A 23,875-nucleotide genomic window follows, 5' to 3' on the forward strand; every position below is an offset into this window, starting at 1 on the left:
TTATTAACAGTTCAGTGAGTTTATATAGTGAAATACAGTAGTTAGAACTCCGTCTGACTTGTTAGATGTTCAATTTTAAAAGCAGCGGCAACCATGCTCACCTCACAGGTTTGCTAATCTAACAGAAGTTCACTGCTTTTAAAATTAACCATCCAGATGGAGATGGAAGTACTGTGTTTCACTATATAAACTCACTTTACTGTTTAAAAATAAGTGTAAAATGCAAAACTCCGATGGGTGTAATAAGATGTCCACTTTCCCCCTTCTCAGTGTCCTTACTGTGGAGGAATGCGGGGTGTAGCAAGATGGTGGCAACAGAACGTCACTTGCGTTGCACATTCTGATGAAATGCCCTCTGTGTCCCAAGGGGGGAGATTTCTTCTTGCTACCTGTTTTAGCTATTGGACAGGAAGTGAAGATAAACTTCTCCAACGTGAAGGAATCCCTGGTTGGTTGAATTGGTGTCTCCATTGGAAGAGTTCCCCCCTCTATTTCTGTTCTGGTGACAACCCAAAATGTTTGATTTTTTTTTTTTTTTTTTTTTTTTTCCTCTTCACTTTTGGTGGTAACATTAAACAGGACAAATGGAGGGGGGGAGGTGGGGGGGAATCTCCTTTAACGGGGACACAGGCAGCAATAATATCCTGTCGGGGGTTCTAATCCATCTCCACTCTGTCTAAACTAAAAAAAAAAAAGTTTTGCATTCGGCTATATTGTAGGGAGGACCGGAACTGCTGAGGATATGGAGCAAGCATTCCGTAATGCTGCCGCCAGTATGCCTCCCATAGGTGCCATGTATACACAAAAGCAATCACAAGGCTCATCTTTCTGCAGCACACCATTGGTTTTTCAGAGACATTTAACTACTTGCTTACTGGGCACTTGAACCCCCCCCCTCCTGTCCAGACCAGCTTTCATCGCTGTCTCACTTTGAATGACAGTTACTCAGTCATGCAACACTGTACCCAAATTAATTATTATTTTTATCATTTTTTTTTTTTCCCCCCACAAATATAGCTTTCTTTTGGTGGTATTTGATCACCTCTGTGGTTTTTATTTTTTGTTAAAAAAAAAAAAAAAAAAATTCAGTCTTTCAATATAATTATTTATATTTTGTTATAAAATTTTGCAAACAGCTAATTTTTTCTCCTTCATTGATGTACGCTGATGAGGCGGCAGTGATGGGCACTGATAGGCAGCACTGCTAGGTGGCACTGATTGGCACCACTTTTGGGCATTGATAGGTGGCACTGGCAGGGGGTACTGAATGGCACAGAGGAGGCAGATGTGCCTCCTTCCTCTTCGGGACCGATGTCCCTTTTAACATCAGCCGGTGATCCAAATTTTATATATATATATATATATATATATATATATATATATATATATATATATATATATATATATATATATATATATATATATATATATATATATATATATATTTTTTTATTTGCAAAAAAAAAAAACAGTGGTGATTACATGCCACCAAAAGAAAGTTCCATCTGTCTGAAGGAATGATACAAATTTCATTTGAGTACAGTGTTGCATGACCGCGCAATTGTCGTTCGAAGTGCGACAGCGCTGAAAGCTAAAATTTAACCGTGGCAGGAAGGGGGTGAACGCGTTCTGTAGGCAAATGGTTAACGCCTAAAATAAACAAAAAAAAATCTTTAGCTCTACTGCTTACCCACAGCAGAGCTAAAGTTATTTTTTTTTTTTTTTTTTTTTTTTTCTTCTTCTCATACCAGCACCTCCTGTGTAAACGTGTCATGCATCTGTAAATATGCACATCAGGGCTACACTGAAAATAAAGCTTTGTTAGTGAAATACAATATATTACCAAAAGTATTGGGATGCCTGCCATTACACACACATGAACTATAATGGCATCCCAGTCTTAGTCCGTAGGGTTCAATATTGAGTTATCCCACCATTTGCAGCTATAACAGCTTCAACTCTTGCACCAGTGCACAAAGCAAGGTCCATAAAGACAGGGATGAGCGAGTTTGGGGTGGAGCAACTTGACTGTCCTGACCTCAACTTGATAACTTTTGGGATGATTTATCGTGGAGACTGCGAGTAAGGCCTTCTCATCCAACATCAGTGCCTGACCTCACCAATGCGCTTCTGGAAGAATGGTCAAACATTCCAATAGACACACTCCTAAATCTTTTGTAGACAGCCTTCCCAGAAGAGTTGACTCTGTTATAACTGCAAAGGGCGAGCCCAATCAATATTGAACTCTATAGACTAAGACTGGGATACCATTAAAGTTCATGTGTGTGTAAGGGCAGGCGTCCCAATACTAATAACATTTTTATTCTCTCATCATATGTATTACCCCCTTGACATTTGACACATTTTTTTCATGTTGCAACCAAAAACAAAATTTTTTTTTTTTTTTTTGGGAGGGGATTTGATGTGATGGACCAATACAAAGTGGCACATAATTAAGTGGAAGGAAAATAAAAATAAGTTATTTTTTTACAAATATGTGAAAAGTGGGGGGGGGGCATTTGTATTCAGCCCCCTTTACACTGAAACCCTAACTAAAATCTAGTGGAACCAATTGCCTTCAAAAGTCACCTAATTAGTAAATAGAGTCCACCTGTGTGTAATTTAATCTCAGTATAAATACAGCTGTTCTATGAAGCCCTTAGAGGTTTGTTGGAGACCCTTAGTGCACAAACAGTATCATGAAGGCCAAGGAACACACCAGACAGGTCAGGGATAAAGTTGTGGAGAAGTTTAAAGCAGGATTAGGTTATATTTATATATAAAAAAAAAATCTCAAACTTTGAACATCTCACGGAGCTCTGTTCAATCCATCATCTGAAAATGGAAAGAGTATGGCACAATTGCAAACCTACCAAGACATGGCCGTCCACCTAAACTGACCGGCCGGGCAAGGAGAGTATTCATCAGAGAAGCAGCCAAGAGGCCCATGGTAACTCTGGAGGAGCTGCAGAGATCCACAGCTCAGGGGGGAGAATCTGTCCACAGGACAACTATTAGTCGTGCTCTCCACAAATCTGCCCTTTATGGAAGAGTGACAAGAAGAAAGACATTGATGAAAGAAAGCCATAAGAAGTCCTGTTTTCAGTTTGTGAGAAGCCATGTGGAGGACACAGCAAACATGTTGAAGGTGCTCTGGTCAGAGGAGACCAAAATTTTAAGTTTTGGCCTAAAAGTAAAAGTTATGTGCGGGGGGGGGAGAGAAATAACACTGCACATCACCCTGAACACACCATCCCCACCGTGAAACATGGTGGTGGCAGCATCATGTTGTGGAGATGCTTTTCTTCAGCAGGGACAAGGAAGCTGGTCAGAGTTGATGGGAAGATAGATGGAGCCAAATACAGGGCAATCTTAGAGAAGAACCTGTTAGTCTGCAAAAGACTTGATACTGTGGGGCGGAGGTTCACCTTCCAGCAGAACAATGACCCTAAACATGCAACCAGAGCTACAATGGAATGGTTTAGATCAGGGATCTGCAATTAGTGGACCTCCAGCTGTTGCAAAACTACAAGTCACATCATGCCTCTGGGTGTCATGCTTGTAGCTGTCAGAGTCTTGCTGTGCCTCATGGTACTTGTAGTTCTGCAACAGCTGGAGGTCCACTAATTGCATATCCCTGGTTTAGATCAAAGCATATTCATGTGTTCGAATGGCCCAGTCACAGTCCAGACCTAAATCCAAATGAGAATCTGTGGCAAAACTTGAAAATTGCTGTTCAGATGCTCTCCATCCAATCTGACAGAGCTTGAGATCTTGCAGAAAGAAGAAGAATGGGCAAAAATGTCCCTCTCTAGATGTGCAAAGCTGGTAGACACATCCCCAAAAAGAGTTGCAGCTGTAATTGTGTAAAAAGGCGGTTCTATAAAGTATTGACTCCGGAGGGCGCCATACAAATGTTCCCCACACTTTTCAGTCTTATTTGTAAAAAAGATGTTGAACCATTTATCATTTTCCTTCCACTTTACAATTATGTGCCACTTTGTGTTGGTCTATCACATCAAATCCCAATAAAATACATTAACATTTTTGGTTGGAACATGACAAAATGTGGAAAATTTTCACGAAGTACGAATACTTTTTTCAAGTGTGTGTGTAAATAAATTGTTATACTAGTGTGTGTGTGTGTGTGTGTGTGTGTGTGTGTGTGTATTTAAAAATTCACATACATTTTATTTAAAATAAAAATCTAATCTCTTCATCAATTTCAGCCAATTTGTATTCTTCTACATATGTTTGGTAAAAAATAAATAAATAAAACCCTAATATGCGTATATCGATCGGTTTGCACAAAAGTTATAGCATCTATGGGATAGTATGGGCTTCATTGTTTGGTTATTGTTTTTACTAGTGATGGCGAGATCTGCAAATTTTTTTTATCGGGACTGTGGCTGGTATGTATGTGTTGTCTCCTTTTTTATTTTACACAAAATGATCTTGATGTGTAAAAACTGGAAGTGTCGGTGTTACTCGTAGGATCCAGATTCCAGGTGTCAGGCGCAGGTCCAGCACAGGACGGAGAATGAATGTATAGAATGGGTCGCTCTGAGCCAAACTGCTGTGTTCTTCTCTAAATACAAAATACTCTGCACCGGATTCAGGAAGCGCAATCAAATCTTCCGTGCCCCCACTGACCCGGTATAGAGGTGTGCTCTTGTTTGGCAGTGATATTCACCGACCTCAGTTTAAGGTTAACTGAGTGAATCTTCTGACCTTGGCATTCTTGCTGAGTAAATGGATGGCATTTGTTAGATGAATGAGTGCTTGTAACTAGAATGGTTCCAATGTAAACACTTGCTGTCCAGGGCAATTGTGACATTTTTCACAAACTGTTAGAAAAGCTTTAAATGTTTATTGTGTGACTATTAGAAAAACAATAATCCTGAGACTGATTTGTTAAAACGCTTACTTCTGAGCACATTATTGTATTAACTCATTGTATTGTTTTGTCCTAATTAACTCCATAGTAAGTAGGATGATTAGATTTAACTAAATATGATAGCCTAAGAATGTACAGGAAAACATAGCTAAAAGAATAAAGGTACTAGTTCGTACCATGACAACTTAATTTATGTTTCCTCAGCCAATAGAAGCATAGAGATGTTATTCTTATGGGTTATGTGAAGGCGGGACACAGTCTTTTGGCAGACATTTTTCTTCAGCTTTCGTGTTGTAAGCATGTCTCTCTGTTGTGGGCCACATCAGAAATAAATTTTCCTGCTTCTCAAGAACACCTGAAGTTTTTACTGATCACAAGGGAAGTTCCTAACATTTTTGGTCTTTCGAGCCGGGAGCAACACGCTGGTTTTCAGATCAGATGGCCCGACAACACTTCGGTGAGTATTGGACTTTGAAGCTCACCGACCGATTATAAGTCCCCCCAATCAATGTTATTTGGTGAAAAAGGGGCGGGGCCATAGATCTGAATTCCACTGTCTGTTTCCGAACCTTGTGTGATCCAGTCCAGGTGTTTGAGAGGTAAGATAATTTAAATTATTCTTAATTCTTTCTGAGTCTTTTCTTCTCTTTCTCTTGCTTCTGGTTTAATGTGTTGTAATTGCCGACATTGGTATTGATCGTATAATATCTATATGATCCAGTGCTCGTAGACAGAGACACTTGGGGACGTTGTCTAAGGTAAAAAATTACGTCGCCCGCTGTCCGGACAGATAACAAAAAGATTTGAGGTATACCGAATGTCAGAGGTTGATTGCCTGACTATTTTAAGCGCTGTTTAGTTAAGTGATCTACAAAGATCGCAAGGCTAATTTTCTTCTGTGTGTGTTTCATGTTTATGTTTATGTGTATGGTTCATGTTTAACCCTTTCTGATTCTCTCGATAGTGTGGGAATGGGTTGTTGTTTTTTTTTTCTCTTGTATTGACATGGTTTTTGTGCTGCATATTTCTAAGCAGATAAGAAAACATTCTTCGCCTAAGCACTGCACTCCCCCTCCCCCTCCCCTCATGGAAGGATGTTTTCTTTAAGAAGTTGTAAAGTTAACCCTTGATTAGCTATGACAATACAGAAGGGTTATATTGTATATATTGAAACTTAGCATAAAAGAAAAAGAAGGTAGATGGCATTTTGGAGTAAATAGAATGTTGTAGAATTATCAGGTGGCTTGATGAATGTGAAAAGAAATGAAAAAAAAGGCTGTGGATGTTTTCATTGCTATGAAGGTCAAGAAGCTGTTTCTCAGAAACAAGAAATCGCAGATTGCCTGACAGAGGTTAATTTGTGCATCTGTGAAAATATTAGGACTTTTGGTGGGAAAAAGAGTTTGAAAAATAGTCTTAAAGTAAATATTTATATTGGATTGGAGTTATTTTTAGAATTCATAGACTTTCAACTGTGGAGTGTTAATGATGCAATGCTGTTTATATTTGGGTACATTTATAAAGTCAAAAGGCAAAGTTCAAAAAAAGTATAGGTTAAAAATGGCGGCGTATTGGCTTCAGCATGCTAAAATTAGGGTAGAAGGACAAAGGAAAAATGCCAAGCCCAATTGCCCCTAGTGGACAAAGAGGATGATCTCATCTGCTGTACCCAGAGACCACCTCCCTATGGTGGTCCTCCCCCTCAGGTGCAAGTAACTGCCCAGAGTAACACCTTCCCTGTGACATCCACCCCTGTCAAAGGAACCGCCTCTGAACAAAACCCCAACTCCACTTCCTCAATCTCTCCAGACAGTAGTTTAGTCCTGGAGATGAACAGATCGATCCTTGAAACATTAACTGACGCCATAACTCATGCACTGGGTGCCCCAGCAGGAGCCAAGAGACTAAGTAAACCTCCTATTAGGTATGGTGTGGAGGATGGTGAGGAATGCCCCTTGATAGAGGTCCCAAACCCAAGGGGAGGACAGAATGATGCACTGGGCCAGCCATATCCCTTGACTATCACTGTTTTTCGACCATGGACTGACAGTGATATACAAAAGGCTACAGAACACATAAAACATCCAAAATTAGGTCCAGCTGAATTCATTGAAAACATAGAGGGATTACGGAACAGTTATAAATTGAATGGGGTGGAAGTAGAGAGAGCCCTGAGGAGAGTATTAGGGTCAGATTGGGCTTCGGTAAAGGGGGATTGGGACCCCTGCGCCCCAGCGATACACATGGATGGGGGGATCCATTGCCTCCAGAAAGCCCAGACTTAGGAAACAGGTTGACTGCCCTACTGAACAGATGCCAGCTTAGATGGGTATAACGGACTGATTGGCAAAAAATAAATAAATATGACAGTACAAGAAGACAAAGAAAGTGTCAGTGACTACCTAAATAAATTACGAGAGATTTTTAGAGTGTTCTCCGGGCTCCCCGAAGCTGAAGATGTGTATAGTGCATATTAGCATCAGCTAAAGATTGCTTTTTTAAATGGATTGAAACAGGATCATAAGGATTACATTGTTTAAAACATGGTTACTTACCGAACTGCATCAGTTTTAGATGTTTTACAATATGCTAAGCATTCTGAGAAGTATTTGAAAGCGAAAGCAAAAAAGAATGTGAAATTAAAGGTTCTTATGCAAGGTGATGAAAGGGAGGAGGATGCAGAAGAGTACACTGCTGAGGCAGAACTAGAGGGGTCTCATAGAGGAAGGATTACTCTACAGAAATAGACAGTGCAACGAGAGTACTTCTACCCTGTGTACAAGCACTGGTAGCATCAGCGGTGTAGTGGTTAGCACTCTCGCCTAGCAGTGAAGGGGGTCACTGGTTCGAATCCTAATCATGACGCTGCCTGCCTGGAGTTTGCATGTACTCCCTGTGCCTGTGTGGATTTCCTCCGGGTGCTCTGGTTATCTCCCGCACTCCGGGGACATGCAGGTGGGTTGATTGGCTTCTGTTCCGGTTTGGCCCTGGTATATGAATGGGGACGTTGGATCCTTGGGGGTGGAGAACGATGTGGGTGTACAGGGGTAGAGGCTAGACACTCACTCAGGCTGAACCGGATGGACTGGTGTCTTTATTCAACTTTACTAACTGAAAAGGTACCACATGCAGTGTTTGTTATCCTGTTACAGCAAAAGATATCACATTTGAGCCCAGCACGACACCTTTCCTGTATGACAATACTCTTGACACAACCTCACTTAACAATACAGAGGTGTACTACATTAAAACCATCCACGCTACTACTACTTCCTACTGACGGGTATAAACATGACTGCACTGTTGCCATCGCTGAAAAGGTACTGCCACGAAGTGATCTGAAAGATGTACCGTTATCTAACCCTGACATGATACTTTTTGTTGATGGTTCTAGTAAGAAAAATCCAGATGGCACAAATGCAACAGGATATGCAGTAGTGACACAGGATGAGATTTTGGAAGCGGGGCCACTACCAAAACATTATTCAGCACAAGTTGCAGAACTTGTAGCACTGACAAGAGCATGTATACTGTCAGAAGGAAATCTGTAACCACATACACTGACAGTCAATATGCCTTTTCAACAGTGCATGTTTTTGCACAACAATGGAAAAACAGGGGGATGGTCACCTCCAGTGGTAAACCAATTTCACATACGGACTTCATTTTAGAACTCCTAGATGCAATACAGTTACCAAAAAAGCTTGCAATCTGTAAATGTCAAGCACACACAAAATATACGGACCCCATCTCAAAGGGAAATAAAAGGGCAGATGAAGCTGCACATAAAATAATGACGAGAAATCATAGTGATAGATCATACAGTCCTTACTGATATGCAGCAAAATGCCCCCCCTGGGGAAAACAATATTGGAAAACAAAGGGTTGCACAATAATTGATGACATTTACACATCACCTGAAGGGAAACCGGTATTACCAAAATCTTTATTTAGGTATGCAGCAGTATTGACACATGGAGTAACGTATGTGTCAAACAGGGGGATGACTGAGGTGTTAAATAAAGTATGTACAGCCTATGGATTCACAAATTATAAAAAAAAAAAACTTTTTGCTCTCAATGTCTTATATGTGCAAGACACAATGCTCAGGGAGGTATAAGACCACAGAAAGGGAAGTTCCCTACACCACAATATCCATTCCAACACATTTGCATGGATTTTATTGAATTAGACAAATGTGAAAGGAAGAAATATTGTTTGGTACCCAGGCACCCTGACCAAATGGGTGGAGATATTCCCGACAGGAAGTGCAGATGCACAGACTGTAGCCAAAGCATTACTAAGGGATATTATTCCTAGATTTGGAATCCCTGAAAGGATTTAGAGTGATAATGGACCCCATTTTGTAATTAAAAAATATACAACATTTGATAGAAGTGATGAGAATTAAAGGGAAATACCATTGTGCCTATCATTCCCAATCAGCTGGATTGGTAGAAAGACATAATGGCATTCTAAAAAGCAAACTGAGAAAAGTTATGGAAGAAATAGGTAAAAATAATTGGATGTATTGCCTACTAGTAGCTGTGACCAGTATGTATATCACACCCCCAAAAGAAGATGAAAAGGTGCATGTGGGAGATTGGGGTCTCAATAAAAAGTAATAAGAAAAAAGCAGTGGTACTCCCCAAGGTGGGATGGTCCTTTCAAAGTCCTTTTAACTACCCCTACTGTGATAAGGATTGTAGAGAGGTCTACCTGGATTCACCAGTCCCATTGTAAAAACTTTTCACAGGCAGAGTAGGGCCAGTTGGCTACAAGAGGTCCAGAAAGTCCGGCTACAAAGGGAGGTCTCACACAAGGTGGGACTTGTCTCAAACCGGTAAAGTCTCCCTCTCCTTCCAACTCCCCTATCCTATCCGCTGGAACTCTGTAGCTGGTTAGGATGAAAGGGACAGTAATTATCCTTGGGTTACTGGTGACTCTAGGAGAGGCATCCATAAGAGGGGGTAGGCGCTATGGAAGAGTAGAGGAACTTTTGGATTGGGAAAGAACAGGAAAAGCATTAAATCCAAAACTTTATAGAGGGAATAACTAGCACTATACTGGTAGATTTCTGTCAGATTGCAGATTGTGGGGATACAACTGGGGCTAGAGGACTTCTATGGGCAGATAAATATATCTGCTGGCTCTGGAATAAGGCAGGATGTCAAGCATGGAATCAGGCCCTGTGGACTACAGCGCATCAAGATTGGGGGTATAATCAACCAGGGGCTAAAAAGAGTGGTATAAAGGAGAGACTCGTAATCACAAAAGCGGCCAACTCCCCCTGCACAAATAGTAAGAACTGTAACCAACTATTAATAACATTAACGGAGCCGAGGAAGGAAGATCAGCGGTTGTATTCCATGGGAGCATGGGTGTCAGGAACTGACCCCTCAGGAACATTTTTCCCTGAGGTATTACCACCTAATAAAATTAAACAACAGGAAAAAGTAGACTCAGAAGGGAAAGAAGTAGGCCATACTAAAATAGAAGTTCTGAGTATAACTATAAGATTCACTAACCTAACAATAGAAGATGCCATAGCTTTGGAGACAGGCTACCAAGAAAAAAATGAGTGGTTAGAATGGTTGAGGTACACGGTTAGAACTCTGAAAAAGGAAAACTGTTTAGTTTGTGCCGGAGCCAGACCACATTTAGCAACAGTTCCTTTTCCTCTAGATCACAATACAGATCCAGAAGGTTTAAAATGTATGTTGCAATTGTATAATAAGAGCTATAAACCTGAAACAAATTCTACTTGTCACACATTGAGGTTGTTGTTTCCCCCAGTACAGAGACCTCAGATACCTCCAGCGGTTACCGCTTATCCGGGCAACTTTACTTGTTTTGCACTCCCAGGGAACCGTAGCGCGGTGGATCTTGGGTCACTACCTGATGACTACTGTGTGGAGAGGATTAACACGGACAACGGTGACTGGGTTGGACATGACATTCAGAGAGCTGATGTCTGGTGGATGTGTGGGGATAAGAAACTGCGAGCTAGACTACCGGCCAATGCCCAAGGGGATTGCGCTATGGTCCAGCTGGCTATGCCCCTGAGAATCCTGTCAGAATACCCGTGGACTAAGAGTCACCGACAGTATCGTAGGGACACCTCTCCCTTGGGGTCATTTGACTCTCAGATCTACATAGATGAGGTTGGGGTTCCTCGCGGGGTGCCGGACGAGTTTAAAGCCAGGAATCAGGTGACAGCTGGGTTTGAGTCTCTTCTCTGGTGGGTGACTATAAATAAAAATGCTGACTGGATTAATTATATATATATAATATAACCAACAACGATTTGTAAACTATACTAGGGATGCTGTGAAGGGCCTAGCAGAACAGTTGGCCCCCACATCTCTAATGGCCTGGCAGAACCGAATGGCTTTAGATATGGTCTTGGCTGAAAGAGGAGGGGTATGCAAAATGTTTGGTAGCATGTGTTGTACCTTTATCCCCAACAATACAGCTCCTGGAGGGACCATGACCAGAGCCTTGGAAGGACTGACTGCGCTATCGAATGAATTGGCGGAAAACTCAGGTATTAATGATCCATTCACAACTTGGCTTGAAGGATGGTTCGGTAAATGGACTGGATTTATCATATCATGTTTGATCTCAATCGCTGTGGCTTTGGCCGTTTTGGTCACTTGCGGATGCTGCTGCATTCCCTGTATTCGAGGACTTTCACAAAAACTCATTGCAGTCTCAAGAACAATGTATCAAACCCTCTCTACCTCTGAGGAGACCTATGTGGACATTGAAGCTCAACTTAATGACATACAGTCCGAAAGTGTATAACACAGGGACTTTCATCGAAATGTGTGGAGATAAAATAGTCACACAAAGAGGAGGGAATGTTAGAAAAGTTTTAAATGTTTATTGTGTGACTATTAGAAAAACAATAGTCCTGAGACTGATTTGTTAAAAAGCTTACTTCTGAGCACATTATTGTATTAACTCATTGTATTGTTTTGTCCTAATTAACTCCATAGTAAGTAGGATGATTAGATTTAACTAAATATGATAGCCTAAGAATGTACAGGAAAACATAGCTAAAAGAATAAAGGTACTAGTTCGTACCATGACAACTTAATTTATGTTTCCTCAGCCAATAGAAGCATAGAGATGTTATTCTTATGGGTTATGTGAAGGCGGGACACAGTCTTTTGGCAGACATTTTTCTTCAGCTTTCGTGTTGTAAGCATGTCTCTCTGTTGTGGGCCACATCAGAAATAAATTTTCCTGCTTCTCAAGAACACCTGAAGTTTTTACTGATCACAAGGGAAGTTCCTAACACAAACATTTTAAAATTCCTTTTTGCTAGGAAAATACTAACAACCCCCAACACATCGCACAGCCATTTATCAAATGCAAATTCTGGGGGGGGGCGGGGGAATGCACTAAAGAATTTTGGTGCATAAAGACACAATATAATACTTAACTTATAAAGCAGGTTGTGTGGAGTAAATGGATACCAAACATGGCAAAACTCAATTTTGCTCACCTGATATTGTGTGTGTGTGTGTATGTGTGTGTATATATATATATATATATATATATATATATATATATATATATATATATATATATATATAATATTAATAATGTGTGTGTATATGTTGTTGTTGTTATTTATATATTAATGTTTTTATTGTTGTTGTTATTTATATATTAAAAAATTATTATATTTTGTAAATGCCTTTTACAGGTCATCAGTGTAGGGTTAATAGTGAATTATTGCTTTCACTTGGATGTTTCTGGTGATGCCGTGTGTGATTATATTTATTATTTAAAAATTCAAGGACGAAAAAAATAAGTTCATGTCCAAAATCAAAACTTCCAGTGGGGGGGGGGGGAAGCATTTGATCCCCTGACAAAGAAATGATCAGTCTATATCACTTTAATTTGTAGGTTTATTTTGGAGACGGAATAACAACTTTTGAAATGCGTTTTTCTAGATAATTTTATCATTTTGGTTTTCATTTAATGAGTGAAGTAAGTATTTGACCCCTTTGCAAAACATGACTTAGTACTTGGTGGAGAGACCCTTGTTGGCAATCGGAGGTTTCTTGTAGTTGGCCGCCAGGTTTGAACACATCTCGGGAGGAATTTTGTTCCACTCCTCCTTTGCAGATTCTCTCCAAGTCATTAAGGTTTCCAGACTGACGTTTGGTAACTCGAACCTTCAGTTCCCTCCACATTTTCTATGGGATTAAGGTCTGGAGACTGGCTAGGCCACTCCAGGACCTTTTTTTAATGGGCTTCTTCTTGAGCCACTCCTTTTGTTGCCTTGGCTGTGTGTTTTGGGTCATTTTCATGCTGGAATACCCATCCATGGCCCATTTTCAATGCCTTGGCTGAGGGAAGGAGGGTCTCACCCCAGATTTGATGGTACATGGGCCCCGTCCATAAGTTGTCCTTTCCACTTAGCAGAAAAACACCCCCAAAGCATAATGTTTCCATGTTAGACGGTGGGAATGGTGTTCTTGGGGGTCATAGGCAGCATTTCTCCTCCTCCAAACACAGCAAGTTGCGTTGATGCCAATGAGCTTGATTGTGGTCTCATCACAAAACTTTCACCTCCTAATAATTCAGACGTTCAGTAAATATTCAATACTCTGAGCTGCACTAAAATACTTTATACTTACCCACATGTGGTTATGCACATATATGTCATGTAAATTGCATATAAAACTTAACCAAAAAAAACCATGTGTCAAAAAGTCCTCTTGTTTGAAGTTCATATCAAAGTCTCAGCGTCAAAGCTGGTTCTATGCCATGAAAATGTTCAGCAATCCGTGCATAAGAAACCTCCACCACCACAATGGTAAAAAAAAATACAAGCTTACCAGCTGGTCATGACGAGAAGGTCACAAAGGGCCTATTCAAACTGTTGGGGTCACCACACTTCCCTTGGCACAATCCCAAGATGGCTTGGATCCTTACAGAGATGGTCCGCACATCACCATTCCAGCAGCATTCATATGGGAGCATGAAAGCAAACACTCCTCATAGCATAAACAAGTGTGTGTGTGTGTGTGTGTGTGTGTTTGTTTTTCCAGCACTTGGCTCCACCCTACGTGTTTTGTCATAGGTGACATCTTCCGTGCCTCAAATTTACTTTTTTTTTTTTTTTACATTTTATTGCTATCACACATTTTGCTAATGAGCCCCTTTTGCAATAGCTTTGGCCAGTGACGGGAACGGTCGACGTAAACATTAGGGGTCCAATGTCTCCCCTGTCCCCCTAAAGCAGCTGATTGAGCACAGATCGCGCTTGGCCAGCTTCTTCCCTTGCTTCATCAGCCAGGGGATGACCGCTCTGAAAATGGAAGTGACAAAATCAACATCACTCTCTGCTTTATTCATCAGAGATTGAGAGATCTGGGAATAGATGTTACTCCATCCCCCCCTGTTTAAAGGAATCCTGGCTGTTTACCTGGGGGGGGGGGGGGGCGGCTTCTCTGTACCGTAAAAGTGATTGGGTGGCTATAGAACCTCACGGATCACTTATACAAGACAACCGATTGCTTGATGTAAACAACGGTTCCAAGATCATGGCTGCAGCCATTATGTTGTAACGGGCACTTGCTGACGGGATTTTTCTTCTTTCTTTCTTCTTTTTTTTTTTTTTTTTTCAGAAGTGCGGAAGTCAGCAGGTGGTTAAAGAGCCTGTCACTGAACCTTACTTTTTTAATGAAAAGCCTTTTTAACAGTAGAGCCCAATAAATATTTTCCCTGCTTCAAGCAGAGCCAGCAGCATTAGACAGCGATCTGACACTCCCGGAAGTATCAGAATTCTACTAACCTGCAGTGCTCGGAACATTGGGAAAGAAACTTATTAAAAAAAAATTTTTTTTAAAAAATGGCCAGGGTTGGAATTTTAAACGGCCACAAAACAAACATAGAGCCTTTTAAAGTGTAACTTTCTTTTGAGTTTGAAAAATATTTGTTTTATTCTTCTTTTAGAAGCCCCAAGTATTGAATCCAAGGATGATTTTCAGATCACGTTCTGTGGGTGAAGAGTTTGTTGGAGATGGAGGGTATGATCCCAAACCTGAGAGAGCTGCACGAGAAGCTGCTGCAAGCTGCCCCCCTACATGAAGATCTACGTACTTGTGCAGCACTGTTGGCGCCATGCCTCCCGGGTGAACCAGCCAAAGGCTCAGGTAATTCTAGGTTAAATGGTATAGTGTGTAATACTTTATACCAGCATTTTTTTTGCTGGTACTTTGAACAAGCAAGAAAAAAATCATTTTTGATTGTACACACATGGGGTAGGGCTGGGGAAACAATCTATTTGAATCTTGAGTTGAGGTCAAAGATTCAAATTTTCAGCAAATTCGATTTATTTTATTTTTTTTCACCAAGGCTGGCGCGGTGTCCATCAAAACAAAAACTTGATTTGAATTGTGAATCGAGGGGGGGTTATATATATATATATATATATATATATATATATATATATATATATATATATATATATATATATATAAATTATAATTTTTTTTTTTTTTTTTTTTGAAAGATCGCCCTGCTCTAATATGGGGAGGAGTGGCAGGATTAAACGTTAATACATAAATCTAAACACTGGCGGCTGATGCTCAAAATTTTTGAGGGGGGGGGGGGTGGGAGAAATCATCAAATGCTGCCACTGTGCCCTTGAATGCCCCTAGTGTGGCGTGGTCTCCACGCATACATACAGAAAGTTTTTTTTATTTATTTTTTTTTTTTCAAAAATGGCAGTGCTTTCTTTGGCTTGCCTCTTCCTGCCGGTACTGCACTGTAGGGGGAGACAAAGAGCAAAGAGCTTTCACTTTAGTTGTAATCAGTGTGATGACTCCGACAGTGCCGATTACAGTTCGGCTGAAGATTGGGGAGCTCAGTCTCAGGTGCCCGCTCCTTGAGATATATGGGGCCCGGTTGCCTTGGCGATCTCGGCGACCCCTATAATTCCACCACTGCGCTTGACACAATCTGAACCAAATAAGTTTATCTTGGTCTCATCAGACCACAGGACATGGTTCCCCTAATCCATGTCCTTAGTCTGCTTGTCTTCAGCAAACTGTATGCGGGCTTTTATGTGCATCATCTTTAGAAGAGACTTCCTTCTGGGATGACAGCCATGCAGACTAATTTGATGCAGTGTGCAGCATATGGTCTAAGCGCTGACCCACCCCTTCAACCTCTGCAGCAATGCTGGCAGCACTCATACATCGATTTCCCAAAGACAACCCCTGGATATGACTCTGAGCACGTGCACTCAACTTCTTTGGTGGACCATGGCGAGGCCTGTTCTGAGTGGAACTTGTCCTGTTAAACCGCTGTATGGCCTTGGCCACCGTGCTGCAGCTCAGTTTCAGGGTCTTGGCAATCTTCTTATAGCCTAGGCCATCTTTATGTAGAGCAACAGTTTTTTTCAGATCCTCAGTGTATATATATATATTTTTTTTTTTTTGTTTTTTTTTTTTTTTTTTGCCATGAGGTGCCATGTTGAACTTCCAGTGACCAGTATGAGAGAGTAAGTGATGACACCAAATTTAACACACCTGAGACCTTGTGACACTAACGTGTCACATGACACCGGGGAGGGAAAATGGCTAATTGGGCCCAATTTGGACATTTTCACTTAGGGGTGTACTCACTTTTGTTGCCAGTGGTTTAGACATTAATGGCTGTGTGTTGAGTTATTTTGAGGGGACAGAAAATTTACACTGTTATACAAGCTGTACACTCACTACTTTACATTGTCATTTCTTCAGTGTTGTCACATGAAAAGATAGAAGAAAATAATTACAAAAATGTGAGGGGCGTACTCACTTTTGTGAGATACTGTGTGTGTGTGTGTGTGTGTGTGTGTGTACATACATTATAAACTTTTTTTTTTTTTTTTTTTTTTTTTTCCAGGGTCTGAACTTGCTGTGTGTGGGGAAAATGTACCCGCCCCTTGGGCTCCCCGGGATGTGACCTTGCTGAAGCTTTCGCTTATTCAGATTTTAATCCTCAAGACAGACAATCTGTGCACTAAACGTCACATCAGATGTCAGTATTCCCATTTACTGGATCTGCTGCAACAAGCTGGAATAGAGGCAACAATAGTAAGAAATGATCATAACCTCGCTTTATTACAGTATAGTGATATTAAAGCGTTTTCTACCTTTTTACAGCACTGGAGATCTCATCTTCCACACCATTGGGATGATTTACTAAAACTGGAGATCACTTTTGTTGGAAAGCCAGACACCTAAGGGGGGGGTGGGGGGAGATACTTGGGCTATAGCATCTAGCTGCAGCCATAACCCTGGTATTTAACGTCCAATGAATAACATACATTTATCGTTGGGTGGTCAGCAGTTAAAGCGGTTCTGCACACGTGGTGTGTGTGTGTGGTGTGTTTTTATTTTATTTTTTTATTTTTGTTCTTAGACATACATTTTTTTCCAAGCTGTAAATAGTTGCCAGTGCCCCCATTTTTTTTTTTTTTTTTTTTTTTTTTTTTTTTTTTTTTTTTTTATTGTTTTTGGCTCCTACCTTGCGCTGTCTGCTGTTCTCCTCCTCCCTTATCTCTCCCTGCGGCTATGGGTGGGGTTTCTGCGGGGATCAGCATCATTTCCGCAAGTCTCCTGGGATATTGTATAACTAATCCCAGGAGTCATTGCGCCTATCCGAAGTGAAGTCTCGCGAGATTTTGACGACGTGACGTGATCACGCCACCCGTTGTCCTGGCAACATTGCAAAATAACAAAGCTCGTAGCTGTAGCTACTGAACATGCGCGGGAACCAACAAGGAATGCTGGTTCCTCCAGAAGTGAGGAAAGGAGGAAGTAATTTCTTGTGGGCTTCAAATGCCCACAAGCAAAATGACATCACTGAAAAACTGACATGGATAGCAGGAGAAGCCAGGAAAAGTAAGCTTATTTGTTTTTTAAACACATCAATTTTAAACATTCAGCAAAAAAAGTCGTCAGTGCAGAACCGCTTTAAAGATGGTAACATTAGCAGGACAGCAACTTCCAAACACTTCATGGGGTAATAACATGGTTTCTTGTTGAACACGGTGCCAGTTGTACAGCTTTATTGACAGATGAAGACCCAGGAGCCTTAATGCAAAGGCAGTGTTATTATGTTGACTAAAATATTTTTGTCTACTAAATGTAACACTACTTTAGTTGGCTAAAATATGGCAAACTAAAACAATTCAGATGACTAAAATGCAACTAAAACTAAAATGGCGTTTTAGTCAAGACTATAACTAAATTCAACACTACTTTGCTGGTCATTTGTAAATCGGCAACTCAATTCCATCCAGAGCCTATAATGATAGCACATTAAAGCTTTAAACTTAGTTACTAAACTGCTGAAACGGCAAAAATTAAGAAAAAAGGTGTGTGTGTGTGTGTGTGTGTGTGTGTGTGTGTGTGTGGTTTTATAGCATAAAAAATGCAGAGGTGATCAAAAGAGAGCCCCCCCCCCCCCCACAAAATGTACATCAATTTTGTTTGGGTACAACCCCACGATTGTCAGTTAAAGTAACAGTGCCGTATCGCAAATCGATTATATATATATATATTGTATTATTTTTTTAGTTTTTGTGCGCTATAAACCAAAAAAAGCAAACATTTTGAGGGGGGGGGGGGGGGTGACAACTTTATAATACATACCCAATAAAAAAAATATGAAAAAATCAAATCTCCATCAATTTTAAGCCAATGTGTATTTTGCTACATATTTTTGGTAAAAAGAAATCACAATAAGTGTATATTGATTGGCTTGTGCAAAAGTTAATGTCTACAAACTATGGGATATTTTTATGAAATTTTTTTTATTTATTTTGGGACTGACATTGCAGTGGACAAACTGAACACCTAACTGACGCTTTTGACACTTTATTTTCGGGGACAAGTGACATTTAATACAGTGATCAATGCTAAAAATATGCACTTTTACTGTACTAATGACACTGTCAGGTAAGGGGTAAACACCAGAGGTGATCAAAGGGTTAGGTCTGTGTCCCTAGGGCAGTGATGGAGAACCTTGGCACCCCAGATGTCTTGAAACTACATTTCCCATGATGCTTTGGCACTCTGCAGTGTAGTTGAGCATCATGGGAAATGTAGTTCCAAAACCTCTGGGGTGCCAAGGTTCACCATCACAGCTCTAAGGGGTGCTTGTTAACTGTGCTGGGGATGGTCTGACTGGGTGAAGACAGAGATCCGTGTTCCTGCTTGGCAGGAACAGAAGATTTGTGTCCTCCCCTGTCAGAACGGCGAGCTGCCCTGTTTACGTAGGCAGGTTGTGTTCTGCCTCTCTGGGGAACAATTGTGGGTGGCCGGCCAACAGCGCATCCAACGGACCTGCTGATTGGCTCCCCTCTCTGTCCAGTCGCATCTGCACGAAGTGACGTACAGCTACGTGGTTTCGAGCAGCCTTGCTGCATTAAATGTGCAGAAGTGGTTGCACTGCTGTTTATCAAAAAGCACTATTTTTGTTTATGAAACTTTTTGTTTTCAATCCCTCGTACCACAAATAAAAACTAATAGATTTTTGCTCTAGCAGTATATAATGAGTTTGGAAATTCTAGAAATATTTTTAAATAATCCATTACCATTTGCCTAAACCCATTAGATTTTAGTTTGACTAAAATATGACTAAAACAAATCCGATGGCTACAATTGCACTTTAGTCAAAAGGCTATGATTTTAAAACTGAAATTTGAAGTCCAAAATAACACTGTGCAAAGGGACAGAGTGAAAGTTGAATAGAAAAGTAGATTTCTGTTCTGGCATCTACAAGGGGGATGTATCCATGAATTGTTTTGTGGTCCTCTGATCAAGTGTGTGTTTGTGTTTGTTTTTTTTTTTTTTTTTGTTTGTTTGCTTTACATATAAGTTAACTATATTACAGTATTTGATTAATATTTCTTAATTTTCTGTACAGATCAGACTATCAAATACTTCTGATAAGGTGCTGTCACATATCTCCTCCAAGTGCCTCTCTTATTTGGTGCTATATCAACTAAAATATCAGGTATCTAATCTGCTCTCTGACATGTACTCTTTACCTGTACAGTGGTGTTGTTTTTTTTTTTTTTTTTTTTTTTTTATTTATCCTTTTTGTCTGTATTTGTATCCAAGGTTTAAAACTATGCCCATGTTGTAACACTATGGTGTAGTGGGTAGCACTTTCACCTGGCAGTAAAAAGTCGCTGTTTACGAATCCCAACCATGACACCACCTGCCTGGAGTTTATATGCTCTCTCTGTGCCAGCGTGGGTTTCCTCCGGGCACTCCGGTTTCCTCCCACACTTCAAAAACATGCTGGTAGGTTAATTGGATCCTGTCTAAATTGACGGCAATTATAGAAGTACCTGAAATAAAGCAATCACAAACGCTAATTTTTTTTATTTTTTTTAACCACTTGAGACCCGCGCTATAGCCGAATGACGGCTACAGCGCGGACCTCCTTTTGCCGGGACTACGTCTATTGATGTCGTCCCGTGCACGAGCGGCCTGCGCGCTCTGATCGGTGAGTCAATGAGACTCGCCTGATCACTGATCCGAGCAAGGGGTCGATCCCGACCCCTTATCACGTGATCAGCTGTCAGCCAATGACAGCTGATCATGTGATACAACGGAGCCGGTAATCGGCTATTATTCCTCCTCGCGCAAGGAGAGAAATAAAAGAGCCGATCACCGGCGGCCGTGATCGGGACATCAGTCCCGATCACGGCCAGCCCTGCTAGTACCCACCTGCCCCCTGCCAGTGCCAGCTCATTAAATAAGTGCCCCCCGTCAGTGCCACCCAGCAGTGCCCACAATCTGCCTCAACAACGGTGCTGCACCCCAGTGTCACATATCCATGCCCATCAGTGTCATCTACCAGTGCCCATCAGAGCCACCTATCAGTGGTACCTATCAGTGCCCCTTAGTGCCACCCATCCGTGCCACCTTATCTTTGCCCATCAGTACTGCCTTATCTGTGCCTATTAGTGCCTCCTTAACTATGCCTATCAGTGCCGCCTCATTAGCGCACTTCAATGAAGGAGAAAAATGACCTGTTTGCAAAATTTTATAACAAACTATTAAACATGATTTTTTTTTTTTTTTTTTTTTTGTTTAGCAAAAAATAAAACTCTGAGCTGTAATTAAATACCACCAAAAGAAAGCTCTATTTGTGGGGAAAAAAATGATAAAAATTTAATTTGGGTACAGTGTTGTATGCCCGCGCAATTGTCATTCAAAGTGCATCAGCGCTGAAAGCTGAAAATTGGTCTGGGCAGGAGGGGGGTTTAAGTGCCCAGTAAGCAAGTGGTTAACCACGCTATAGCCAAAAGACCACTATAGCTTGGCTCTCTTTCCAGAGGGGCGTCCATGGCTGTCCTCCCGGTACCATGCCTCTGGCACACTCTGTAATCTGTTTCGGAAGGATCATAGATGGTGGTAAAGGGCTGATCACAATGTAATGTAACAGAATTGCTGGTTATTGGAAGTCCTTTCCCCAGGTGCTGTCACAGCGTGAGGAGAGCTGATGACCAGCAATCCTTATAGGGCACTAATCATTGGTGCCACCTGATCAGTGAAGGAGAAAAATTGTTTGCAACATTTTATAACTAACTTAAAAAAATGTATTTTTTGCTAAATAAAAAAAAGTGGTGGTTTAAATACCACCAAAAGAAAGCTGTCTCCAAAAAAATATAGACGTGTTGCATGATCGTTGCATGTGGTTGCATAACAAACATGTTACACTTGCCTGCGCTGTGTAAAGGTTTTGCATAGAGCAGCCTCAATCCTCCTCTTCTAGGGTCCCCATCAGTGCTCCTGGCTTCTTAGTCTGTGTGTGCTACCACAAGCCCCAGGCTGCACTGCTTGTGTCTATAGCCACCCTCCCTTTGTGCTCTCCTAACAGGCTCTGATTGACGGCAGCGGGAGGCAATGGCTCCTGCTGCTGTCTCTGAGCCAGTGAGAAGAGAGCAGCATCATCGCTGCTCTCTGGCACAACGGCGGATCAAGATCGGGCTCAGGCAAAACCATTGGATGTTTCACTTTGTAGAGAATGCATTAAGGTGAAATTACTTTTTTTTTTTTTTTTTTTTTTTTTTTTTTTTTTTAGCCTTTTACAACCACTTTAAGCATAGTAAATGTTAAGCACATGTTTGTGTACATGTCTTTCTAGAATGAGGTAAATGCCCACTGGCTGCAGTTCTGTCTGTATAGTCTTTGCCAGGATCCTGGATCACAGACATTGATCCCATGCCTGACATCTCTGGTATGTGTTTGTAAAGGATTCCTGACAGATGAAAAGCTACAGAAGGCAGGTAAGAGGAAATGCATGTAGATGTTTGCTAATATCAGTTATTTATGTAAATGCAACTCCTTCCTTTTTTTTTCTTGGTAGATTGGGGGAATGTTACACCCTCTGCCATGTTATTGGTGGGGAGATTCACATCACTGACCATTGTCACCTAGACAGACAGACAATGAGGTAGAATCTGGTGACGTCTCTCTAATATGGGAGTTTCCTAATCATACTCTTATCAAACACTGAACAAAAAAGTTGTGCCTCTACATACACCTATAGGTGTGTTTTTTTTTTTTTTTTTTTTTTTTCCATTACTGGTATCAGAAGCATTCTGTCCACTTTTTATATGCATGTGTAAAAACCTTCCTAGTCTGGTCATTTCTCCCTTACCTGTTTACTTTTACTTTCAATATGTTTTTATTTATAATGCAAGGTGAGACAGTAAGAAAATTTCACAAGTAATACGGTCAATGAACAAGTAAAATCTGAAAAATATGACCCTTACCCCATACAGCAGCCGAGTCAATCAACAGTAAAACATGAGAGTGTAAAACCATAAGTCAAATAGGCTAAACGTAATCAGTATAATGGTAGACTACACATTACAGAGTAGCTCAAAAAAGTATGGTGCTCCACCAATCAAATTTACAAGCATGTCCCACCCTCTGTTAGACCCATTTGGATCTTGTCCAGAGAACCTTTTAATATCCATATTGTCAAGAATAATAACAGAAACAGAAAACGGAGCGGAGCAGAGGGGGGAAAAGAAAAAGAAAAACAAGGAGGGGGGGAGAACTCCCCTACACCCCCCCTTCCACTAGGAACGACCGCACAGAGTTGTGCCTGACCTTTTTTCAAATTATAAAAAACATCTTGTTAGACAGTAAATATAGAGAAGAAAGAAAGAGAGAAGAAAAGAAGAGGAAAAAGAGGGAGAGAGGGAGGGTCAACCAGCGGCAAGTCACAGTGGAGAAACATATTTGATCCACGGATCCCAAATCACGTTAAATTTCTTGGAATTATTACGAAGGGTCCAGGTGAGTCTATCATTGACCATAATCCAGTTAAGCTTAAGTTTTACAGAATCAAGAGGAACCATCGACTGCTTCCAATATCTAGCTATAGTTATCCTAGCAGCTAGAATTATATATGTGATCAGTTTGAAAGATTTCTTGGGAACCCCATCAGGGAGCTTTTGAAAAAGCGCTACCTCCGGGGCTCTACGAATATTAACCCCAGTAACCGTGTATATGAGGTTAAATATATGAATCCAAAATCTGACTATTATCGGGCACTGCCACCAAATGTGGCACATTGTACCCATCTGACCACACCGTCTAAAGCACATGGGGGATGCAGATGGGTGCATCTTAGCTATCCTGGTTGGCACTAAATACCATCGTAGTAGAGTTTTGTAGTTTGCCTCAATCAGTGCAGTATTACCTGTTTACTTTTAAAGGATAATTTCACCTTTTGGGAACATGTTGCATCAGTTTTTTTGAAGGTGGAACATGTTTGCACTCCTGCAGCCACTGCCTGTAGTCACAGCAAGTGGGGGATCTTCTCCCCCTGCTTGCTGTCACTATTTTAGAAAAGAAATGGCCATGTTGGGCCACGCCTGCCTGACTACATCATTCAGAGTTCTATGAATGGTGAACTACAAGTAACAGC

At 40.9% G+C, this 23,875-nt stretch overlaps 1 protein-coding gene across 3 annotated transcripts in view; it reads left to right on the forward strand.

Moving 5' to 3' along the window:
• Nucleotides 1-23,875, forward strand: part of LOC143963824 (protein Lines homolog 1-like) — a 53,461-nt gene that overhangs the window by 6,722 nt on the left and 22,864 nt on the right. For all 3 annotated transcript variants that reach the window (XM_077473556.1, XM_077473557.1, XM_077473555.1), the window contains exons 2-5: nt 14,876-15,075; nt 16,814-17,004; nt 19,844-19,933; nt 22,079-22,220. In XM_077473556.1, coding sequence (XP_077329682.1) covers nt 14,943-15,075; nt 16,814-17,004; nt 19,844-19,933; nt 22,079-22,220 — 556 coding nt within the window. In that variant the 5' untranslated portion in view covers nt 14,876-14,942. The remainder of the gene's footprint in view (nt 1-14,875; nt 15,076-16,813; nt 17,005-19,843; nt 19,934-22,078; nt 22,221-23,875) is intronic.

Source organism: Lithobates pipiens, unplaced genomic scaffold (genome assembly GCF_037356315.1).
Source record: "Lithobates pipiens isolate NorthernLeopardFrog02 unplaced genomic scaffold, aLitPip1_a1.2 Scaffold_8, whole genome shotgun sequence".
NCBI lineage: Eukaryota > Metazoa > Chordata > Amphibia > Anura > Ranidae > Lithobates > Lithobates pipiens.